This window comes from Anguilla anguilla, chromosome 8 (assembly GCF_013347855.1).
Source record: "Anguilla anguilla isolate fAngAng1 chromosome 8, fAngAng1.pri, whole genome shotgun sequence".
Classification (NCBI taxonomy): Eukaryota; Metazoa; Chordata; class Actinopteri; order Anguilliformes; family Anguillidae; genus Anguilla; species Anguilla anguilla.
Window position 1 is genome coordinate 47,445,144 of NC_049208.1, and position 20,510 is coordinate 47,465,653.

The following is a 20,510-nucleotide window of genomic DNA, read 5'->3' on the forward strand; positions in this document are numbered from 1 at the left end:
CTGTTAATAATAACTCTATCAAGTGTTCAAAGGCCCATAAATGAATGTATTATATTTTTTATTTGCTCTTTCAGTCAGAGGGGCTTTTTCAGAAGTATGAAAGACAGAATCCAAGGAGTGCAACGTCCCCATGAAGGCCATTACAGCATCATCCACCCAGATGGCTCTGAGAGTCCTGTCATATCAAATGGTCAGGACTGCCTGTTTCATGCTGTAATCCAGGCAACAACTACAGGTCAAGAACAAGACATCCAGCAAAGAGCAGCTCTTCTGCGTGATAGAGTACAAAGCGAGGTAAGCCATAGTTTTCCTTGCCTGTAATTATACAGGCGTTGTAGACCTTTTAAAAATACTGCACCCTCCAAAAGTATGGTAATGGTTGAGTGAAACCATATATATGAGACAGAAGTACAGATGGTCAGCTTTTATTTCCTGGTATTCGCATGCATATATGTTTTTACCGTTTTACAGCTGTTCTTATGTTGAATCCCCCATTTTACACTGTGCAAAAATAAGTTAATGGATGACTGACAGGTGTTAATTGTTGCTTAGGTGTTTCCTGCTGTATGGATTGCTCACATAAATGAGCAGCGAGTATCTAGTCTTGGTTTTAGCCTTTGTCTTCGTCAGTGAAGACTGCATTTGGAGTCAGAGGCATACACAATCATGAACACCAGAGAATGAACTATGGGTGAAAAACAATTAATTTGTAAGCTGAGAGAACAGAAGACATTAAGCAGGATAGCAGAGAAACTGGGTATATTAAGTGCAGCAGTTTGGTTTAAAAAAGACCATATAAGAACCCACTAGAGACTATACTGGAAGATGCAGACCTCTCATCAGCAGCAACAATCAAAAACTCAGATGATAGTTCACCAAAAACTATAGAGATGGCTTTTATGGACAGATGAGACAAATCAGCACTTGTGATGGAAAGCCGAAAGTATGAAGTCAGGAACAGCCCATGATCCAAAGCATACCACCTCATCTGTGAGAGATGGAGGTTGCGTCATTGTTTAGGTCTGTATAGCTGCTTCTGAAACAGGTTCACTCAGCTTTATTGATGATGTAACAGAGGATAGAAGCAGTAGAATGCATTTAGAAGTGTGCAGGCAGATTTTTTTCTGGCTATATATAAAATTTATATAGAATATATATATATGAAGGGCCAAACAGGAAATATTTAATGAAGTCTGATATATATACACATCATTTCTTGATATATATACACATCAAAACCGATATATATATATACATTGTTTTTTATATTTATACATTGAAAATGATAAATATACATCATATTTGATATTTATACATAAAAACTGATATATATATATATATATATATATATATATATATATATACACACATCATTTCTGATATATATATATATATATATACATCTATCGGAACAGGCATATGTTTGGGCATCCCATTGGGTCTTTATTAAGACATAATCAGTGCAATCCAAAACCCGGGCAAACCCCAGGAAGACCCATAAGAAGCGGACCAAATATGTGCCTGTATTAAAATCGGAGAGCTAGCGACATTTCACTGTCTCACTTGTTATATTCACATAAAAATTCTTACAGAATATAATATAATTTTCAGTCTCAATCCAATTAAAAATTAATTTGGATTGCACTGATTATGTCTTAATAAAGATCCAATGGGATGCCCAAATATATGCCTGTTCAGAATAATATATATATCGGTTTCAATGTATATATATCAGAAATGATGTATAAATATCAGATATCAGTTTCAATGGATATATATCAAAAATGATGTATATATATATCAGACTTCATTAAATATTTCCTGTTTGGCCCCTCATGTATATATATATATATATATATATATATATATATATTCCTTGTACCTAATTGGCCACCACTTCATCCTGCCACAAGAAAATGACCCCAAACACATTGGCTATACAACCAAAGAAATTATCAGTGGGAAAAAGTGGAAAGTTTTAAATCTAATCAAGCATGCATTTCACTTGCTGAAGAGGAGACTAAAGACAGATATCCCCAAAACAAAGATCAGCTGCAATGAAGGCCTGGAAAAGCATTTTCAAAGATGATACCAAAAGTTTGGTGACTGAAGTTTGTCTGTTGATTGCGGAATTGGTGCAGTTACTGCAACCAAATATTAGACTTTATTGCTTTGATTTACTATTAAGCTTGTTAACTTTGCACAGCTGAAAATGGGGGGAATTAACACACAGACAACTGTTTCTGTAAAATGGCAAGTACCAAGCAGTCCTCTTATATGTGGAAATTTTTCTAAAGCACATACTGATCTTCCTATCACATGCCATCATGTTTTGTCAACTGGTAACTAATAATAATGTTGTGTTAATTCACTTTTTCTGAATGAAAATATGGCCCATTGTGACTAATGAAGCTTTGTGATACCATTGGGATTAAAGGAGTGATACTCTTTTTCATGAGGACTATTTTTATTTATTCCGGGAAAGCCAATTGAGATCAGACCTCTTTTTCAGCGACACCCTTGATAAAAATGAAAATATCTTCCATTTACACATATTAAGAGACCCAATGCGAAACTCAAATGTTGTCCAAGATATGACATCTATGGATCTTCCCTCATTTGTTTCCCCAACTTCTTGTTTTAATGTAACAGCTTAACCAGAACCTTCCACGGTATGCTGGGCTGGTAAGATGCCAGAAGAGCTATGAGGAATGGCAGAAAACTCCCGGACAATACTCTGTCATAGGAGGAGGACTGAAAAGACAGAAAACCGACAATAAGATCAACGATGAAGACTATAAGAATACGATCTCTGTGATGAAAGCACATGAGTATTCTCCTGGAACATCAGAATATGACGTTGCTGTGCTTTACCACCTTGGATATGTTGGAACATATGAAGAGTTAAGTCATTTTTTCATCTTTGTATTGATGAGGTGGCATGTTAGTGAAAAATGTTAGTGACTAAGAGTCAATTTCCTAACAGTATTATAGATGACCAGGTCATCCTTATTACCGGGTAGTTATTCAGTAATTCATTCATACATTCATTTATTCACTCATTCATTCATCATTCATTCATGAGCGCAAAGGTAGATTTCATCTGAGCCCCCTAAGAGAGCTTTAAGAAATTGTTCAGGTATTGTTTCGGTGAATGACATCAACTGAACCAAAAGGAAACAAAATAGGCTGCAAATAATAGTTTAAATTGTGACAGATATTTTATTCACTCAAGGGTCCCTTGGAATCAAAGTCATGGAGTCAAAACTATAGTGTCATACAAAAAGCAGCTTGAGGATTAACACTTGCATACTTAACTTGCTCTTAAATGTCATCACAATTTGAATGAAAGGCTTCATGGTTGAGCACTTAATGGGCCAGGACAATGTCAAACAGTATTGACATTACATTACATTACAGGCATTTGGCAGACGCTCTTATCCAGAGCGACGTACAACAAAGTGTATAACCATAACCAGGAACAAGTATGACGAAACCCCTAGAGAGAAGTACCGGTCCAAGTGCAGGGAACAACCGCATAGTTCAACTTGGACCCTGAAGGTTAACTGATTAACACTAACACAACGAGAACGGCAACAACGCAATCTATGGAAAAAATACAAGCAGTAGTTAAGACAGTTAATGCACCTAAGTCACCTTAGGTGACTATTGAGAGTCGGACAGAAGCATTGTAGGTTTTAGTCTTTTCATTGGATATGTTGACAATAAGAAAACATTTTTTTAAATGATGCTGCCCTTATCCTTTAACTTGAAAGAGTCTGTCACTTATTCCTATCAATGTCTTAATCATGTCTGTAGAATACTGTGAAGAATACCTAATTGATTTTGTCTTTGTCTGCCAGAGTCGGTAGGAAATTGAAACTTCACTTTATGATATGAAATACATTATAATATTTTGGAGCTATTATGGAATGCAAGTTCTATTCCTCATGCTACTTAATTCATTTGTTCAATGTTGACATGAGATCCAAATTGCATGGGTCTACTTTGCAATCTCATGCAAAAAGCAACAAAAAGTAAAATCGTAATCACCAGCTTAGGTTTCACATGAATTTAATACTTCAAAATTCACTTCAAAGCAAAGAAGTTCCACAATATAATATGAATTCATGGATTTAGCTTTGGATTTTGGAATGAACTCATTTTTTCTTTGTTTCCCTGCATTGAATAGTCTAAAGAATACAATTGAATCTGGAAGGAAAATCGTGGAGAAGGATCATTTCATTCCAAATGGCACACTTGCTATAGCTCGAACAAAAAAAGAAGCTCTAAAGAAACTTAAGAATTCAGAGCGTACAGAGCATTCAAAGCTTTATACTCTGGTGACAAAAGAGGACAAAAATGGAAATCTTCACCTGGCCATGCAGGTTCTTTACCAGGATCACCGTATTGCCTTGACAACTGCAAACAGCAGGGGCGCCCCAGAATGCAGGTGAGTCATACTGTACAACAGAATATAGGTGAGTCATACTGTATAACAGAATGCAGGTGAGTCATACTGTATAACAGAATGCAGGTGAGTCATACTGTATAACAGAATGCAGGTGAGTCATACTGTACAACAGAATGCAGGTGAGACATAACATAACACTCTGCATTGATATTTAAAGTGATATACCAGCCATAAGGGCTATATGCCATAATGTCTCTGTTAGGGCTGTCCTGTGGGGCAGTAACATCCTCCCTCTGCTAACTAGCTTCATCCTCCATTATTGGTGCCCATCAAATATGCCAATTTCTAGCTTACTGTGTCATCCTCATCGCCTTACTCTGCCTCCCAGCTAACATTTTGGAAACCACCAACACAGCAAATAGTAGTTAGTTATTTATTCACTATATTATCTGAGGTTATTTGAAGAGTTTTCATACACTGTGGGTCTATACTATTTTAATTCTAATCACTAGGACCAAGCATGTTTATTAAGTTATCTTACATTATTTAATAGTCCATTCTTTTTCTAGAACGTTAGCTGGGTGGCATTGTAAGTAAATGAGAATGATTTAGCAAGATAATTATTTGTTTTATTTAGTTTTTTGACTACTGATAATGGAGACCTGCACTAGAGTGAAGGATACTGCTGTTCCCCGTTACTGCTCTGAGGATGAAAATTTGATCGTCTTAAGTGGCAAAAACATTTATTTTATGGTTATCCTCTTAAAAAGTATGTATTTACCTCCAAAGGATATGTTTAAAAATACTGATTTGGATCGTGATGGGTGGAACACCTTGAAGGGTGGTACATTGTAATTGCTCTTGGCTTTCAGTCATAATGACCAGACAGCGAACAGACACCCACCTCCCCCTGTTAGAAACAGCTTTAACAGCCTCCGTTTCCTCCTTTTCTCTCTCCAGGGCACTGCTGGCTGATACGCTACTGAGTGGGGATGGTGAGACCCTGCTGAAACAGGCCATGATCATGGCCAACCCAATATCTTCCCAGAAGCTCAAAAGACAAGCAGGTACAGTCTTTACAAATTTCAGTGTTAGTGGGCTAGCTGAAAGCTGGTCTATATTTATTAGGGGCCAAGCACCAACGGTGCAAAGGCACCAGTAGCAGCTTGTGGGGTCTGGAGGGAAGTGGGTGAGCTCTTTTCCCTGTTTTAGCTGCAGTTCTATCTAGGTATGTCTAACCAAGGCAGTACTAGTGTTACTGCATATTACTGCTATCCTAGTAAGGTATATGGACTCTGAAATTGTATTTGAGAACAAATTTGTATGCAATTTTGAATAGCCACACACACTGCAATCTTGGTGCACTAAATACATTTTTTTAAATGAAATTGAAAAATTTACTTACAGGTCTGCTACCATTACTTATTATTATATTATCTCTGTCGCATTCAAAACTCACCCCAATACGACCGATTTCACAGTGGCAACCATTTGATATTAGAAAGAGGACTTGTTTATTTAATTGACAGCATTGTTGTTCAATCTAGGGCATGACAATTTTTCATAGTAGTTTTCAGTTCCAAAAAGACACACCAAGTTTAGGGAAATCTGACTACTTGGGAGTACTATACCAAAAAAACTGACCGAATTGGGGAACAAACTGATTTTCCTTCCAACAGTCCTGAGAAGTACATCCCACTTAGGCCACGATTCTTAAAGATAATCAAATATGAATATTCAAAAATTGTGGGAAAGATATTTGACCACACCTTCTTTAAATCTAGCCACTGTTCAAATTTTCAAAATATACAAATTGAGGAAAGGAACCCATGTAGATTGTGTGTATCATGTTTTGTGCACGGACTACAGCACCACCTCACATTTGCAATGTTGAAATCATTAGTGCAGACATATTCTTTAATCCAATGCACCGCAAAGTTGATATGGATGATATTTGCATGAGGTTTGCAGTCCATGACGAATTATAAGTTGTTACAATAAATTTTGACTGAGCAACAATGACATTTCTAATAGAATTCAGATCGAATAGACAGTCACTCATACGGCTTCCCTCCCCCCTCCCCCACATTCACACAGGGTAGCTGCAAGCAGGCCATAAAAACCCTACCCCTCTACCACCCCCACCCCCCCCCCCCCACCCCCATAAACACGACTACAGCGTGTAGTTCGTGAGCCTTGGCGTATAGCCATATTATTACTTCTACAAGTATGATGGCCTTGCAAATTGTTTCATTTTTCATTTATTTCTTGGACAAAGAACAAAATTGGGCTGTTTGATGACAAAAAATATTCACATTTCTGTATGCATTAGGCTATGACATTTCATTAAAAAAAGAAATTGAATTATTTCCTAGCAGCTAACCTTGAAAATGTTTCCTTGTACGCCAGTTCGTTGCCATGGAAAGCATGCATCATATGCTTTAACTGCACAAATGACTGCAACATGACTTGCCTTCACTTTCTATACTTTCTATACTTCTATACATGAAGTGATATACCATTTATAAGGGCTATATGACTAAATGTCTCCTATCACTACTGCACTATTGAACAATGGTTCATATTATGGTCCTAACTGTAAATATGCAAACTCTTTATTGAATACATTATTCATAGCATCACTATCACAACTTCACTTCCATATTTTAAACCAATCTGGGAAAGGGAATTATTCTCAATGATTGCTATCGCTGTAGGTTGCACCAAACGTATGCTAGAGCTACGGTGCTGCAGAAAGACTGTAATGAACTGCATGCAGGATTCAGCACTAGTGGCTGACTGTGCTTTGATCGAGTGGTGCGCTCGGCGTAACCAACTGTGTTGAACCCAAGGTATTCACTATAATCCGTAGTCTAGATTTTTTTGTTTATGAGAAGCATGCTTTACTTGCATTTCACATTACATGAGCACTTGTGGACAAGAACAGGACAGGCAGGACGGCAAGGATGGAGAGCAGCAGGCAATGGGTTGCTGTTTTACAACTAAAATTTATTTTTTAAACTGAAGACATGGGATTTGGAGGCCTTCACTTGTCTCGGTAAATATTTCTGAGGTGGACCGTGAAGACAGTTGTCGGGTTTGAAAAAAAAAACCAAGTGATTTCTTCCAAGGCCTCCAAATGCGGAGTCGTCTGTTTAGTCTTAGACTTTTGTTATAAAACAACGGCAGCAGCAGGAGAAACAATACATGTCCTTTTATGAAAACCTAACAACCTTATACACCATTATAAATGTAATTTTACTGGCTGAAATGCTTCTCGATGTACGCGATGACAACACAGACAGCAATGATCATTCCTCTGGAGAACTGCGAAATAAACGATGGACATTCTATCGATGTTTCTCAGAGTTAGCATGTTTTTGGGACTAAAAACTACTACTTGCCGTGATAAGGCAAATGTAATTTCAATGATCAATTGTCGTTAGCAATTGATGTTTGAAAGCATACTTATAGTAGAATAACAGTTCAGTAAATCATTAATTCTGTAGATCGTGTTCAGTATTGCTTTTATTGTGAAATGTTTAAATGTTTTTACTCTAGGTATACAGATTCGTTCATTCCAGGGAGGATTAAGAAGTCTTACAGAAGAAGGGACAAATTGCTACTACAAAACCGGTTACGTGAAGTTAATCAGCGAGTATCAGAAGATGGGCATCATCGACCAAAACGCAGAGGGTAGACTGAAGACGTGGGTGAAAGAAAATCAGCACCTCAGCAAAAATACACCTGAGTATAACCAGATACTTCAGCGCCTCAAACCTTTGGGCACCTAGAGCATGAGCTCTGAAGTTTCTGGTAATAAGGGTAAAGACGGAGTGTAGCACAGTGGGTAAGGCACTGAGCTTGTAACCAAAAGGTCGCAGGTTTGATTCCCGGGTAGGACACTGCCGTTGTACCCTTGAGCAAGGTATTTAACCGAAATTGCTTCAGTATATATATCCAGCTGTATAAATGCATACAATGTAAAAATGCTATGTAAAAGTTGTGTAAGCCGCTCTGGATAATGTAATGTAATATAAGGACTTTACAGGGCCCAAAGTCTAGGGAGAGGCCCTAAAAAACATGTATTTAGCAGGCTTTGTTGTGGAGTTGGGGCCAGAATTTCCTGCAACGCCCTGACACAGAGATGTAATAGGAAATGAGAAATTAGAGATGGACAGACCAAAAAATAGAATGGAAAAAGTGATTTTTTTACTATCAATTGTACACTGTAGAACTACTTGAGTGAGTGTGTCCATCTCAGGCATATGCTGTAATAAATTAATTAATAATAATAATGAATTAATTCTGCTGACCTCAGGAATAGAGAGTGAAAATGGGTTTTCTTCCACACGCATCACTACTGTGGCCTGCTGTTTGGTGAGAAAGGTCCAATGCGTTGGCTACTGATGGGTTTCACTCAGCCACCAAAATGTGTCCGCTTCATCCTAATGCTTTCTCGGGTCAATCTGTTCATAGATTGGCCACAGGTGCTGCTGTCTGTTCAGGTGATAGCCACTGCAGTGCTTTCGCAACATAAACCAAATATGGTGAAAGAGAAGATGGAGAAAATAATCAAACCTATGATTTCCTGATCATGTTTGCATGAGGGCAAAATGGTCAAAAAAAGAAAAGAAAATGAACTTCTAAGAAAAGCCTTGATGAGCAGCATTATTTTTCGGTCAGTTGTCATTTTTACCTGTGACTTTGGTTTGTGAAAGATGATTCCGTGCCCTGTGATCTTCGACTTTTGTGGAATGTTCTTTATTTAACTTGATGTCAACTTACCACAGAGCCAACCAGGCTATAGTAAACAAATATATTTATGCATGAAAAAAACAAGTCACTGGTGTAAATTAAGGCAATGCCTTTTTTGTCTTTGAGTGAACATTAAACACTGTAGAACTACTTTGTGAGTGTGTCCATCTCAGGCATATGCTGTTATAAACTTTGATTCTGCTGACCTCAGGAATAGAGAGTGAAAATGGGTTTTCTTCCACACGCATCACTACTGTGGCCTGCTGTTTGGCAAGAAAGGTCCAATGTGTTGGAGAAGCAAAGGAGAGGAATGTATTTCCATGTGTATTCAATGTTTCAATAAAAAAAAAACGTTTAAAAAAAATGAAAAAAGGTTTTTTCTTGCAACAGCTGAATAAAAGTCCATATTTCAATCAATATACAAGATGTAAGAAGCTGGATTTGATTTTTCTAAGAATGGAGGCAAGTAATCTTGTTCTTGACAAGCATAAATTATACACTTTAACTTACATGTTACTCCCTGCATGTTCACATGATAAGATAACATTCACATCTTGCAAATGCTTCATTGGAATGGCTACACAAAGTGAATGTCAAGCTTTCTATAAATTGTGTCTTGTTGAGAATGTGGGAAGAATGGGGAAAAATACAAAGAACATACTCTAATTTATTAAGTTTATTTAAGAAAATATATTACAGAAAGAAATGTGTATTGCAGCTATATGATATAGCACCACTGGCAAAGGTACTTTGAGTACACGATTTTCTTTCACAATGTGAAAAAAGGAACAGCAAAAAGTATGAAAGTATACATTGTCAAATAAAACTCAGAAATATGCCCACTTCTCAGTATGGTGCATTCACAGACAAATAACCTAAATACAAAAATATTCTCATTATTTATTATGAAATAACACTATTACCAATACTACACCATCCTATAACTAATAGCATACTTTAGCCTTTACTATAACTAACACTATTGTGTATATCCAAAAATAATTATTCTGTGAAAACCTATTTATGTTCACTGGGCTCTCCATGATCACAATTAAGGATTTAAGATAATGTGTTTGAGGGCTAACAGAACTCTCATCTAATTACCAAAATCAAACAGTGGATTCTATTCCATTCAGAACCCATGATGGAACCTGTAATGTAATACAACATTACATGATGTAATTCTGTAGTGTCTCAACAGAAGAATGCAAGGTTCTAGTGATGTCACAAATTGTGCCCACTGTAAATGCGTATGGGTGACCGCACCCACGACTCAAACTAACTGAGCTACCGTGGCTTGCTCTGCATGCCAAGCGTCTGTGTGATAATTATTTACGAAGCCGTCCGTACTACCCCTCCTCACCCTTCCCACTTGCAGCCTTCTTGCCCTCCTGCCCTTCGTTGGGGCAGCCCTTGGGGGAATTCAGGTCCAGCTCGACCCCCTCCAGCTCTAGAGCCAGTTTGTTGTCCACGGTTTGGCACTGGTCGGCCTTTTCCAGGTGGAGGTCCAGCTCTGGGTGATGTGCCTCAATCAGGAGCACATACACTACAGACCCCACCAGCGCTCCGACACAGGGAGCAACCAGAGGGACCCACCACCATCTTCCCCCCGCCCTGAGAGAGAGGGGGGGAGGGGGGAGAGAGGGGGAAAGAGGGAGACACAGAGAGGGGGCAGGGGACAGAGAGAGAGACAGAGAGAGATGGGGGAGAGAGAGAGAAAGAGGGGGAAAGAGGGAGACACAGAGAGGGGGCAGGGGACAGAGAGAGATGGGGGGAGAGAGAGAAGGTAGGGGGAGGGGGAAACAGAGAGAGAGGGAGAGAGAGAAAGAGAGGGGGGGACAGGACCGGAGAGAAAGAGAGATAGAGAGGGGAGAAACAGAGAGGGAGCAGGGGACAGAGAGAGAGAGAGGGAGAAGAAGAGACAGAGAGGGGGGAAGAGATGTGACACCGTGTACCATCATCTTAACCTAATGACTGCAGACCACTACTAATGGTGGCTAGCACCACTACTTCCTGAATATCCATTAGCTTCGGTTTGATCCATCATTACTTAATATTATATCATTAGTTACATTAGTTTGTATGTATATCTGTGTGAATTAGCTGGGTGTGAGGATGCATGTTCAGGGGGTGTAAGGGTGACCTACCAGAACACCTGCTCTCCCCAGCCCGCGATATAGCTGTACAGCCGGGGCCCCAGGTCTCGGGCCGGGTTGAGGGCGCCGCCGCAGTTTACGCTCATGGACATCCCGATCACCAGGACAACCAGCCCGAACAGAGGCGGTGCCATCTCGGCTGGGATGCGCGTGTTCCTGCGGTCTTCCACGGCCAGGATGCACACCAGCAGCGTGCCAGTCCCAATCACCTGCCCGGGACACAGCCAGTGTTAGCGCACATCGCAACAGCAACTACAACAACAACAGCAATAGCTACACCAACACCAACTGCAACAGCCACACCAACAAAAGCAACACCAGCAACAGCAACAACAGCAACAACAGCAACAGCAGCAACAGCAACAGCAGCAACAACAGCAACAACAGCAACAACAGCAACAGCAGCAACAGCAGCAAGAGCAACAACAGCAACAACAGCAACAACAACAACATCAACAGCAATAATAATAAGAAGAATAAGAAGAAGAAGAACGCTGTGCCTGGGGTAGCAGTGATCTCCAGAAGACTCAGGTGAGCTTACCTGGTCAACGAAGCCACTCCACAGACTGAGGTAATCTGCAGGGTAAGTGGCGAAAATTGCAGCGGTGGCAGTCGGTCCTGTTACAGTCAGTTGCCCATTGCTGAAGTGCATAATGGCATCTACACACACACACACACACACATGCGCACACACACATACACACACAAACACACACGCGCACACGCACATACACACACAAACACACACGCGCGCACACACAGACACACACACATACATTCTGATTAATATTTTATTCATATTTTTTGTGTTTCTCATATAAACTTCACCCTAGTAAACTGTAACAGCTAATATTTAGCTGATGCTAATATTGAAGCATAGAGATATGTAATAAAAAAAATTAACTATCTCTAATTTTGCCCACTCAGATTAGCTCTTGAATGGACCAACAATCTCCTGACTCTGTTGCCAGTCCTGGTAAACTGCTCCATATGATAATAACTGCTCAATATGGTTAAAAGCTACTCCATACACCGCTTAACCCTCTCTTGTATGGAAAGAAACTTTCAGTAAGGTGGTGCTTTCTATCCCCGCCTGCTCACCGTAGTACTGCAAGGCGACGGTGGCAGCAGCGAGAAAGGCCCCAAACACCTGGAAGAAGACATAGAAGGGCAGAGTCCTCCAAGGGTGCCTTCCCAGCATGCACAGGCTGAGGGTGACTGCAGGGTTCAGGTGAGCTCCTGGACAGAGAGAGCACACTCACCACATGAACACTTACCACATAGCACACTCACTGCACAGCATGATTACCACATAGGACACTTACTGTATGGCACACTTATCACAAAACACACACTTTAGTTCCAGCTCTCAAAGTGGTGCAAACCCCAAACTAGCTTGCTTAGTTACACTATTGTCCATGTCATCAACTATATTTGAAATGCAACACTGTTACAACCTCAGTCATAAGTTTGTGTTTACTATTGTGTGTGTTTCTTCATTCAGATTGTCATCTAATTGGTTGTTTCTGTACCCAGTGGCTCGACTTGAAAATGCCACTGTTTGCCGCCTACCAGCAGAGGCTTGCTCTCAGAACTTGTTTGTTTGTGTGGTGTGTTTAGAAATTGCTTTGTTCGACTTTGTGTATTCAACCCTATCTTAGTTTGATTCCAAATCCCGTATAGCCCTTCTGGTTCGGTAACTGATTATATTTAATGTATGACCATTGACTCGTTCCCTTCGACACCGATTCTTGCCTTAACCCTTCTCATTTTGTGTCTGACCATTCGCTCTCATATTCGATTTCGATTCCTGCCTAGCTCCTCTGTTTTGTTTGCTGATTGGATTTCATGTTTGACCGTATGCTCGTTTTGACCTCGACTCACGTTTTGCCCTCTGCTCACCATGCTGCAGTTAATTAGTGTGTTCCCAGCTGGACTGAAAATCCTTTCATCGGGACATAAGTTTATTATTTTGCTTAGTTATTTTGCCTTTATTGTTTTTGAAGTTACTCTGGGTGGAGATTTAACACTCTGTAGGGGGTACGCTATTCAGGCTTTTCATTTTCAACTATCTGCTAACTGTCCAAAGCTCAACGTTCAAAGCCACCCTGTGCCCAATAACTTTCAAAGACTAGCCAGCATTCAGCTAGATTTGGATAGGCAGATAGAGATGGGAGTCACTGGTCGGTTTGCAGTAAACAGAGCTCCTGTGTATCCATTGTCTGTGATTTCCATACCATTCCAGTGCATTGGCATGGACATTGCCAGGTCCTTGGCAAAAAGCAGTGCTGGGTATCACTATATTTTGGTCATTTGTGACTATGCCACCTGATATCCAGAGGCTTTCCCACTATGCTCTGTAACTACCCCAAGATCATCAGTGACCTAGTCCAGCTGTCCAGGGTTGGCTTTCCTGCAGAAACCCTGACAGACCAGGGTACAAACTTCACATCCCTCCTCGTGAAGCAGCTCCATGTGCAGCTAGGCATCACTGCCATCCAGACCAGTTCCTATCACCCACAAACTGTCAATCAGACCCTCAGGAATATGTTGAAGAAGTTTGTGGATGACACCAGGAAAGACTGGGACAAGTGGCTGCCCTGCTTGCTATTTTACTACCAAGAAGTACCTCAAACCTCCACAGGATTCTCACTATTCGAGCTGGTGTATGGGTGGCCTGTCCAGAACCTCCTAAAGAAGAGCTGGGAAAGTCCGTCTCCAAGCTCATCAGAGACGGGGATTGTGCAGTATGTGATGCACATAAGAGACCGCCTGGAGAGGTACAGGGAGGAAGCCAGAGAGAACTTGCAAAAAGGCCAGCAAGCTCAAAAGAGGTGGTATGACTAATATGCCCACTATAGAGAATACCATCCAGGGCAGAAGGTCCTGTTTCTCCTACCCACCTCCACAAGCAAATTGCTAGCAAAATGGCAAGGTCCCTACACTATCACGCACAAGATGGGCCCTGTCACTTATGGCACCACCCTGATCGAGGTAAGGACAAACAGACCTACAATGTCAACCTCATAAAGGAGTGGAAGGAGAGGAAGATGGGCATTGTGACAGCCTTTATGGTGCGCAAAGTGGACGAGGATGAAGAAGAGGCTTACAACCTGGAAGTGCGGCAACAACGCAGCCAGGGGTACTTAAGCCACCTGAAGGAAAACCAAGTTGGTATTCTGCAGATCATCTTCTCTGAGTTCCCTGACCTGTTCCAACAGAAACCGGCACTACAGGACCTAGGGACTATAGCACACCATCCACCTGAAAGAGCAAATACCTCAGCATCATAGGCCATACATGATACCTGAAAAGCTTTTGGAGCCACAGAAGACAGAGATTGCAACAATGTGTGACCTGGGCGTGATTGAGCCATCATCCAGTGAGTGGAACAGTCTTATTGTAATTGTCCCAAAGAAAGATGGATCACTCAGGGTGTACATGGACTTCCGTAAACTGAATTCCATATCTCAGTTTAATGCATACCTAATGCCTTGCACTTAAAAAGGGAGCCTCAGTCCTCAGAGTGGTGGTTGGTGTCTGCATCTAGAGAAGGTAGTTCTAGAATGAGACATTGTGTGAAATAACAGGAAATGAGAACAACAAAATGAAACCAGATAAAAGCGAACAATTAAACACAGAGGATAGAAATAAAGGATGTATGCCAACCTGACACGCCTCGAGAGACGTAGACTCCAAAGGTGGTGCCTAGGGCAAAGCCTAGGTTGATGGACAGGTACTGCCCCTTGGTGTTCTCAGAGGTTGTCACCTGGGCAGCGGCCCCACAGCCAAACACCTGCGGTTACACAAAGAGCAGCCCTGTCAGCTGTGAGCGCCGAGCCACGCCCCGCCGCGTACTGACCGGAGCCCAAGGACAGGAGCGCTACACTGGGGCAACTCCCAGCTCCCTGGCAACAGAGGCCTTTCACACCGCCGACTCTGTGAGAGTGTGTGTGTGTGTGTGTGAGTGTGTATACGTGTGCTTGTATGTGTGTGTGAGTGCATGTGTGTGTGTGCGTGTGTATGTGTGTGGCTGTGAGTGAGTGTGTGCGTCTGTCTAATACTCTCACACATTAACCTGCTGAATCAGGACGATCTGATTTACCCCATTAGTTTTAGGGTCAAAGTCTCCTCCAGCTTTCTCGTCTTAGTCAACCCACAGATGCTCTATTTGGGACCTTAAGAGAACTGCGGCCAGCGAAAAGGGTAAATCAGGGAGGAAGCACATGACTCGAGTGATGCACGGACTGCTGGGGTCATAAGACAGATGAACAGGGGAAGAAAAAGACGACAGAAGAACGAAGGAGGGAAGGAGAGAAGGTGACGGAGTGTAGCACAGTGGGTAAGGAACTGGGCTTGTAACTGAAAGGTCGCAGGTTCGATTCCCAGGTAAGGACACTGCCGTTGTACCCTTGAGCAAGGTACTTAACCGGAATTGCTTCAGTATATATCCAGCTGTATAAATGGATACAATGTAAAATCCTATGTAAAAGTTGTGTAAGTCGCTCTGGATAAGAGCGTCTGCGAAATGCCTGTAATGTAATGAGAGAGGAAGAGCACATGCAAGTTTTGGTCTGTCTTTTTGTTACACATTTTGTCACAGCAGTCCAAATGTAGGGCAAGTCACTTGCGCCTATGGCCACTGATTGGGAATCTGCACTTTTGTCAGCCAATAAATCTTTTCAACGCATCTGGAAAGTTGCCGGACATATTGCTGCGCTGAGCGTTTCATCTTGTTTTCCAACATGAAGATGGCCTTGGCAATAACGCGCCACATTCTGCTTTCTGCAAGAATTACACTTTGATAGGTAGCGATTGGCAGAAAAGATGAGATGAAGATGCCTCTGTTTCTGTATGAGGGTTCATCTCACATACTGAAGACAGGACAGCGTGGAAAGGACAAAGACAGTGGAGGATCAGAGCTGGAATGCAGAATAACCTCAGCACAATGATCAGAGGAAAACAAATCCACAATATGTCTATAAAACTATACGTCCGCACACGGAGCCAGAGTCGACAAAATACTCACGATCAAGACGTAGACTCCCAAACACTCGGCCAGGCACTGTCTGAGCAGACGGCTCTGGATTCGGACTCTCCTGAACACGGAGTCCATCTCTGTGCCAGCGCGAAACCGCGAACCCTGGACCGTTCTGACGCTGATCGGGGCAGGACGTCTGAGCCTGAGCGCTCACAGGTGCCAGAGAATGCGAGAGCTAAATTATCCTGGACTTTTATACTCCAATAGTCTACGTCAGTGTTTGTACCATGGGGGTGGGATGGGGGGGGGGGGGGGGGGGGCACCTGTTGAGTGCAGCATTTCTTTGTAATAATAACCCTTCTTTTATTAGTTCTTTTACAGTTAAAATGAAATTTAGAGAACTGGGAATTATGTAGAAGCTCTACAGTTATGTAGTAGTTTTGAGATTTAAAGACCCGGTGCAACCTCCCTTTTATTACATTTAAATTGTTCCTTTAGTTACTAAAATACAATAAATACGTATTTTTCTACTTTTCTACTACTAGAATTTGAAAAGATAAAAAAAACCTGCTTTGATGTAAAACCTGAATTTCTTGATATAGCAAGACTCAAGACTGGCCAGGCGTGTCAGTTCTGTCCTAATTATTTATGCATTCACTTTTGATTGACAGCCCGGTGCCGCTCTCTCACACTGACCTGGATCAGCGCTCACTCCTCCACGTAACGTCAGTTGTTAGCTAACGTTAGCTAGTTATCATACAACCGTAATAACGAATAACGAGCACAGCAATAACAGCATTAGAAATATTGACCCGTATATGTATGAGCCCATCGCTGTTAATCCTAGGCCTCGCCAAAATGAAAACATTGCCATCGCTGAAGTGGGACCCAAAGTCACTCGTGCTGATCAACCAGTCTGAGTGTATCATTACGCTAGCTAGCTATAGTATCAACACCGCATCAAGTCTGAGTGTATCGTTACGCTAGCTAGCTATAGTATCAACACCGCATCAAGTCTGAGTGTATCGTTACGCTAGCTAGCTATAGTATCAACACCGCATCAAGTCTGAGTGTATCGTTACGCTAGCTAGCTATAGTATCAACACCGCATCAAGTCTGAGTGTATCGTTACGCTAGCTAGCTATAGTATCAACACCGCATCGATAGCTAAGTTGCATTCCCTAGTAAGATAAGGCAAGATAGATAGTTAACGTTAGCGAAATATAAGACTACACTCCGCTATAATCATCCAGTTAACTAGGTTAGTATCTGGTAACTCAGTTTGTATGTATAGACAGATAGATAGATAGATGTGTACTGCACAATTCTGTAACCTTTGATATTTCTAACTTTGCACCGTTTTGTTTTTCCATATAATTGATCCAGACCTTTCGGAGACTTGGATCTTTTGGCAAGGCGTGAAAAGATGCATTCCTATCTCTGCATTCTTTAATCACACAATAAGGCATTGTTGAACTGGATAGTTAGCTAATGTTAGCAGCAGACCCGCGCAATATGTATTTGAGAATTTGGTCATGAACTTGGGAGCGCACACTGCATAAATATTCATACTGGGTGAGTGTTTTGGCCACCGCACATTGGTCAATGCAAAACATTTGGGACGTCACGATCTTGGTCTCAAAACCACCAATACCAAATACTCCACCAGGCAGCAATGTCGAGCATTGTATAGTTTTTAGGGAAAAAAATCTAATTCGTTACATACATGTATGAAATGCTTTTAAAATCAATGTGTAAGTAACCTTATAGTCTGTAGAGATAATATAAGCATTTTAAAATCATGATTTTGCCTGCACAGTGTCTTTAAAGTTTTATTGCAGCATTGTATTACTGTGACATTAGCCATCATTGAACAAGTCATTTCAGATGTAACATCTGTTTTTGCAGCTGACTATTCAGGTGCGGTAGCATTAATGAAAGATAAAAGTTAATGCAGCAGTAGCAACAGATCAATGCATCTCAATCCTGTGTTAAATAAATACCCTATATCAACTTTTTATGATTTATACTACTGTATACACTTAATATTTGAAAAACTCAAGATGCTGCTGAAATGGTAAAATAAACTCCTGAAGATCAGTGAGAATTTTCAACAAAACATGTTCCAATTCTAACCCAATGGTTCCCAATCAGGTCCCCTCTTGCCTCTTTGGCAATAGGACATTTTTTGAAGCCTCTACATTCTTGGATGCTATTTTGGTTTCTAATGGACTTTTTTTTCCCCCTTAAACCCTCACGCCCTCACCCCCCCCCCCCCCCCCCCCCCCCCCATCATCTCCCACTTTGAGAATCACTGTTCTATCTAAATTATGCACACATTAAATATCCCCATAAAGGGCTCCAAAGAACTTCCCTCTCTCCTGCCCCTTTCCAATATGCTGCACAGGCAGATGCCCTGAGTTAATAAGTGTACAAAGTTCATTCATGATTCACATCAAAGTTCATACATGATTTCAACAGTCTCTAGCTGATTTTCTGCATGCAACAGCACCTACAAAACCATCAGAAGCTCTGTGTTAGGCCTAGTGCATTCACTCTTACTTTCGGTTCAAACATTAACCTTTTATAGGAACACTGAAAACACTCACTTTATCTCCATCCCAAATACTGCAGTCAGCTGACTCTAATCCACCTACTTCAGTTTGCTGTTGCACAGTGCATAAACGCACACTACTCACTGATTCACAGTTACATAATCTTCACCACCTTGGAAATAGGCATCTCGTCCAGGCAGTGTGGTGTTGAGCATTCTTGCGCAAAATGGCCGCCGTGCATCACCCAGACGCACGCTAAACGCGGTTGAAAGGCGTTTCCCCCCCTTGCTACTACAAAACTGGTCACATGAAGTTAATCAGTGAGTATCAGAAGATGGGCATCATCGACCAAAACGCAGAGGGTAGACTGAAGACGTGGGTGAAAGAAGATCAGCACCTCAGCAAAAATACACCTGAGTACAATAGCATATTAAAAGTATTATCACCTTTGGGCGATCAGAGCGTGGGCACTGCAACTAGAGGTATTAAGAGGAAAAGCTTTACAAGGCCTGCTCATGGTCAAAAAAGAAGAAACTTTTAAAAAAGCAGCATTATTTTTTAGTCTGTTTTAATTTTTGTCTGTGTCTTTGGTGTGTGCAAGATGAATACTTGCCCTGTGATCTTCTACTTTTGTGGAATGCTCTTTATTTGATTTGATGTTAGTGGTGGATTTGATGTTGATGCAATGAAGCACATCACAGTTCAATGGGCCTCACTGATGTAATGCAGAGCAAAACCTTTACCCATATATGGATTTCCGGATCAATGAGAATTTCTCTATAGGGCAAATGAATGGGAGTTTCACATAAACATCCCTATCACAGTCTGTGATTGATCTTTTTAAACACCAATATAAATCTTAAAATGTTTTATCCGAATGCATTTCTCTCTTAAATGAAACTGGATTCGTTTAATTCCAATGGCTACTTTCCAACCAAAATAATTATTTTGCTAACAGAATGCTAAGACTGCTACGAATGTTATCTTTGTCAAAAAGCAACCATTAGCCAGCAAATAAATTTTAAAGAAAGTACTCGAATAACATAGAAATTACTCACAAGAACAGCAAAAATAACAACAATAAAGCGTGAATTATAGCTGGAAATATAGCTAGCCCTGTTTATGATGTGCAACGGGTCGCTAACCACTTAGCTGTTAGCTATTACAACAAATTATTATTATTTTTTTTTATTGTGAAAAATGGATGAAACACAGTCTTTTTTCATGCACAGACAAACGTCCAAATGTCATACATTATTTTGAAGGAGTTAGGAAATGCCATTCACACAATTTTTTTGATCCGGAAGTCTCAGAAATGCTAATAAACCTGAAGCAAATGATGACAACTTCTAGGCCAATATGATCCAGACTCAATCAAAGATGATGGACAAAACACGGAGAGGCCAATTTGCCTATTCCAACCATAGAAAGAATTGTTTCATAAAACAGAATATAGTGGGGACACAAAGGCTGAACAGGAACACATCAAAATGCAAAGAACACCAAATTCAATACTTATTTTGGCCCTCTGTGGGCACTCAACCACAAATTTTACAATGTAATTATAAAATATTTTGAGATTAAAATATTTGTCGGGTCTGCTGTGTTGTAATTTTTTTTTTGGCAGTTCGTCAGTAAATTTCATT

At 40.9% G+C, this 20,510-nt stretch overlaps 2 protein-coding genes across 11 annotated transcripts in view; one reads left to right on the top strand and one right to left on the bottom strand.

Moving 5' to 3' along the window:
- The window catches only part of LOC118234127 (trichohyalin-like), a 106,133-nt gene that overhangs the window by 24,233 nt on the left and 61,390 nt on the right, over nucleotides 1-20,510 (top strand). For 3 of the 10 annotated variants that reach the window (XM_035430486.1, XM_035430489.1, XM_035430490.1), the window contains 5 exons: nucleotides 75-294; nucleotides 2,653-2,903; nucleotides 4,193-4,453; nucleotides 5,375-5,481; nucleotides 7,976-9,504. The exons of 5 other annotated variants lie outside the window; for them this stretch is intronic. In XM_035430486.1, the coding sequence (XP_035286377.1) occupies nucleotides 75-294; nucleotides 2,653-2,903; nucleotides 4,193-4,453; nucleotides 5,375-5,481; nucleotides 7,976-8,208 (1,072 nt within the window). In that variant the 3' untranslated portion in view covers nucleotides 8,209-9,504. Of the gene's footprint in view, nucleotides 1-74; nucleotides 295-2,652; nucleotides 2,904-4,192; nucleotides 4,454-5,374; nucleotides 5,482-7,975; nucleotides 9,505-20,510 lie in introns of those variants that run through there. 2 more of the 10 variants (XM_035430487.1, XM_035430493.1) reach the window with 2 other exon arrangements.
- On the bottom strand, nucleotides 10,252-16,593 carry LOC118234128 (aquaporin-10-like). The gene is made up of 6 exons (XM_035430494.1): nucleotides 16,358-16,593; nucleotides 14,998-15,124; nucleotides 12,430-12,567; nucleotides 11,870-11,988; nucleotides 11,320-11,537; nucleotides 10,252-10,786 (listed from the first exon to the last, which is right to left on the bottom strand). Exons 1-6 carry the CDS (start codon nucleotides 16,442-16,444, stop codon nucleotides 10,522-10,524), a joined length of 954 nt encoding a protein of 317 aa, XP_035286385.1. The 5' UTR covers nucleotides 16,445-16,593; the 3' UTR covers nucleotides 10,252-10,521.

Excerpts from the sequence above, each read along its gene's own strand:
- LOC118234128 (XM_035430494.1), bottom strand. The coding sequence starts at position 16,444 with ATGGACTCCGTGTTCAGGAGAGTCCGAATCCAGAGCCGTCTGCTCAGA. Across the intron at positions 11,989-12,429 it reads CGTCGCCTTGCAGTACTACG|ATGCCATTATGCACTTCAGC; the intron begins GTGAGCAGGCGG and ends GTGTGTGTGTAG. Across the intron at positions 11,538-11,869 it reads GGAGTGGCTTCGTTGACCAG|GTGATTGGGACTGGCACGCT; the intron begins GTAAGCTCACCT and ends TGTCCCGGGCAG.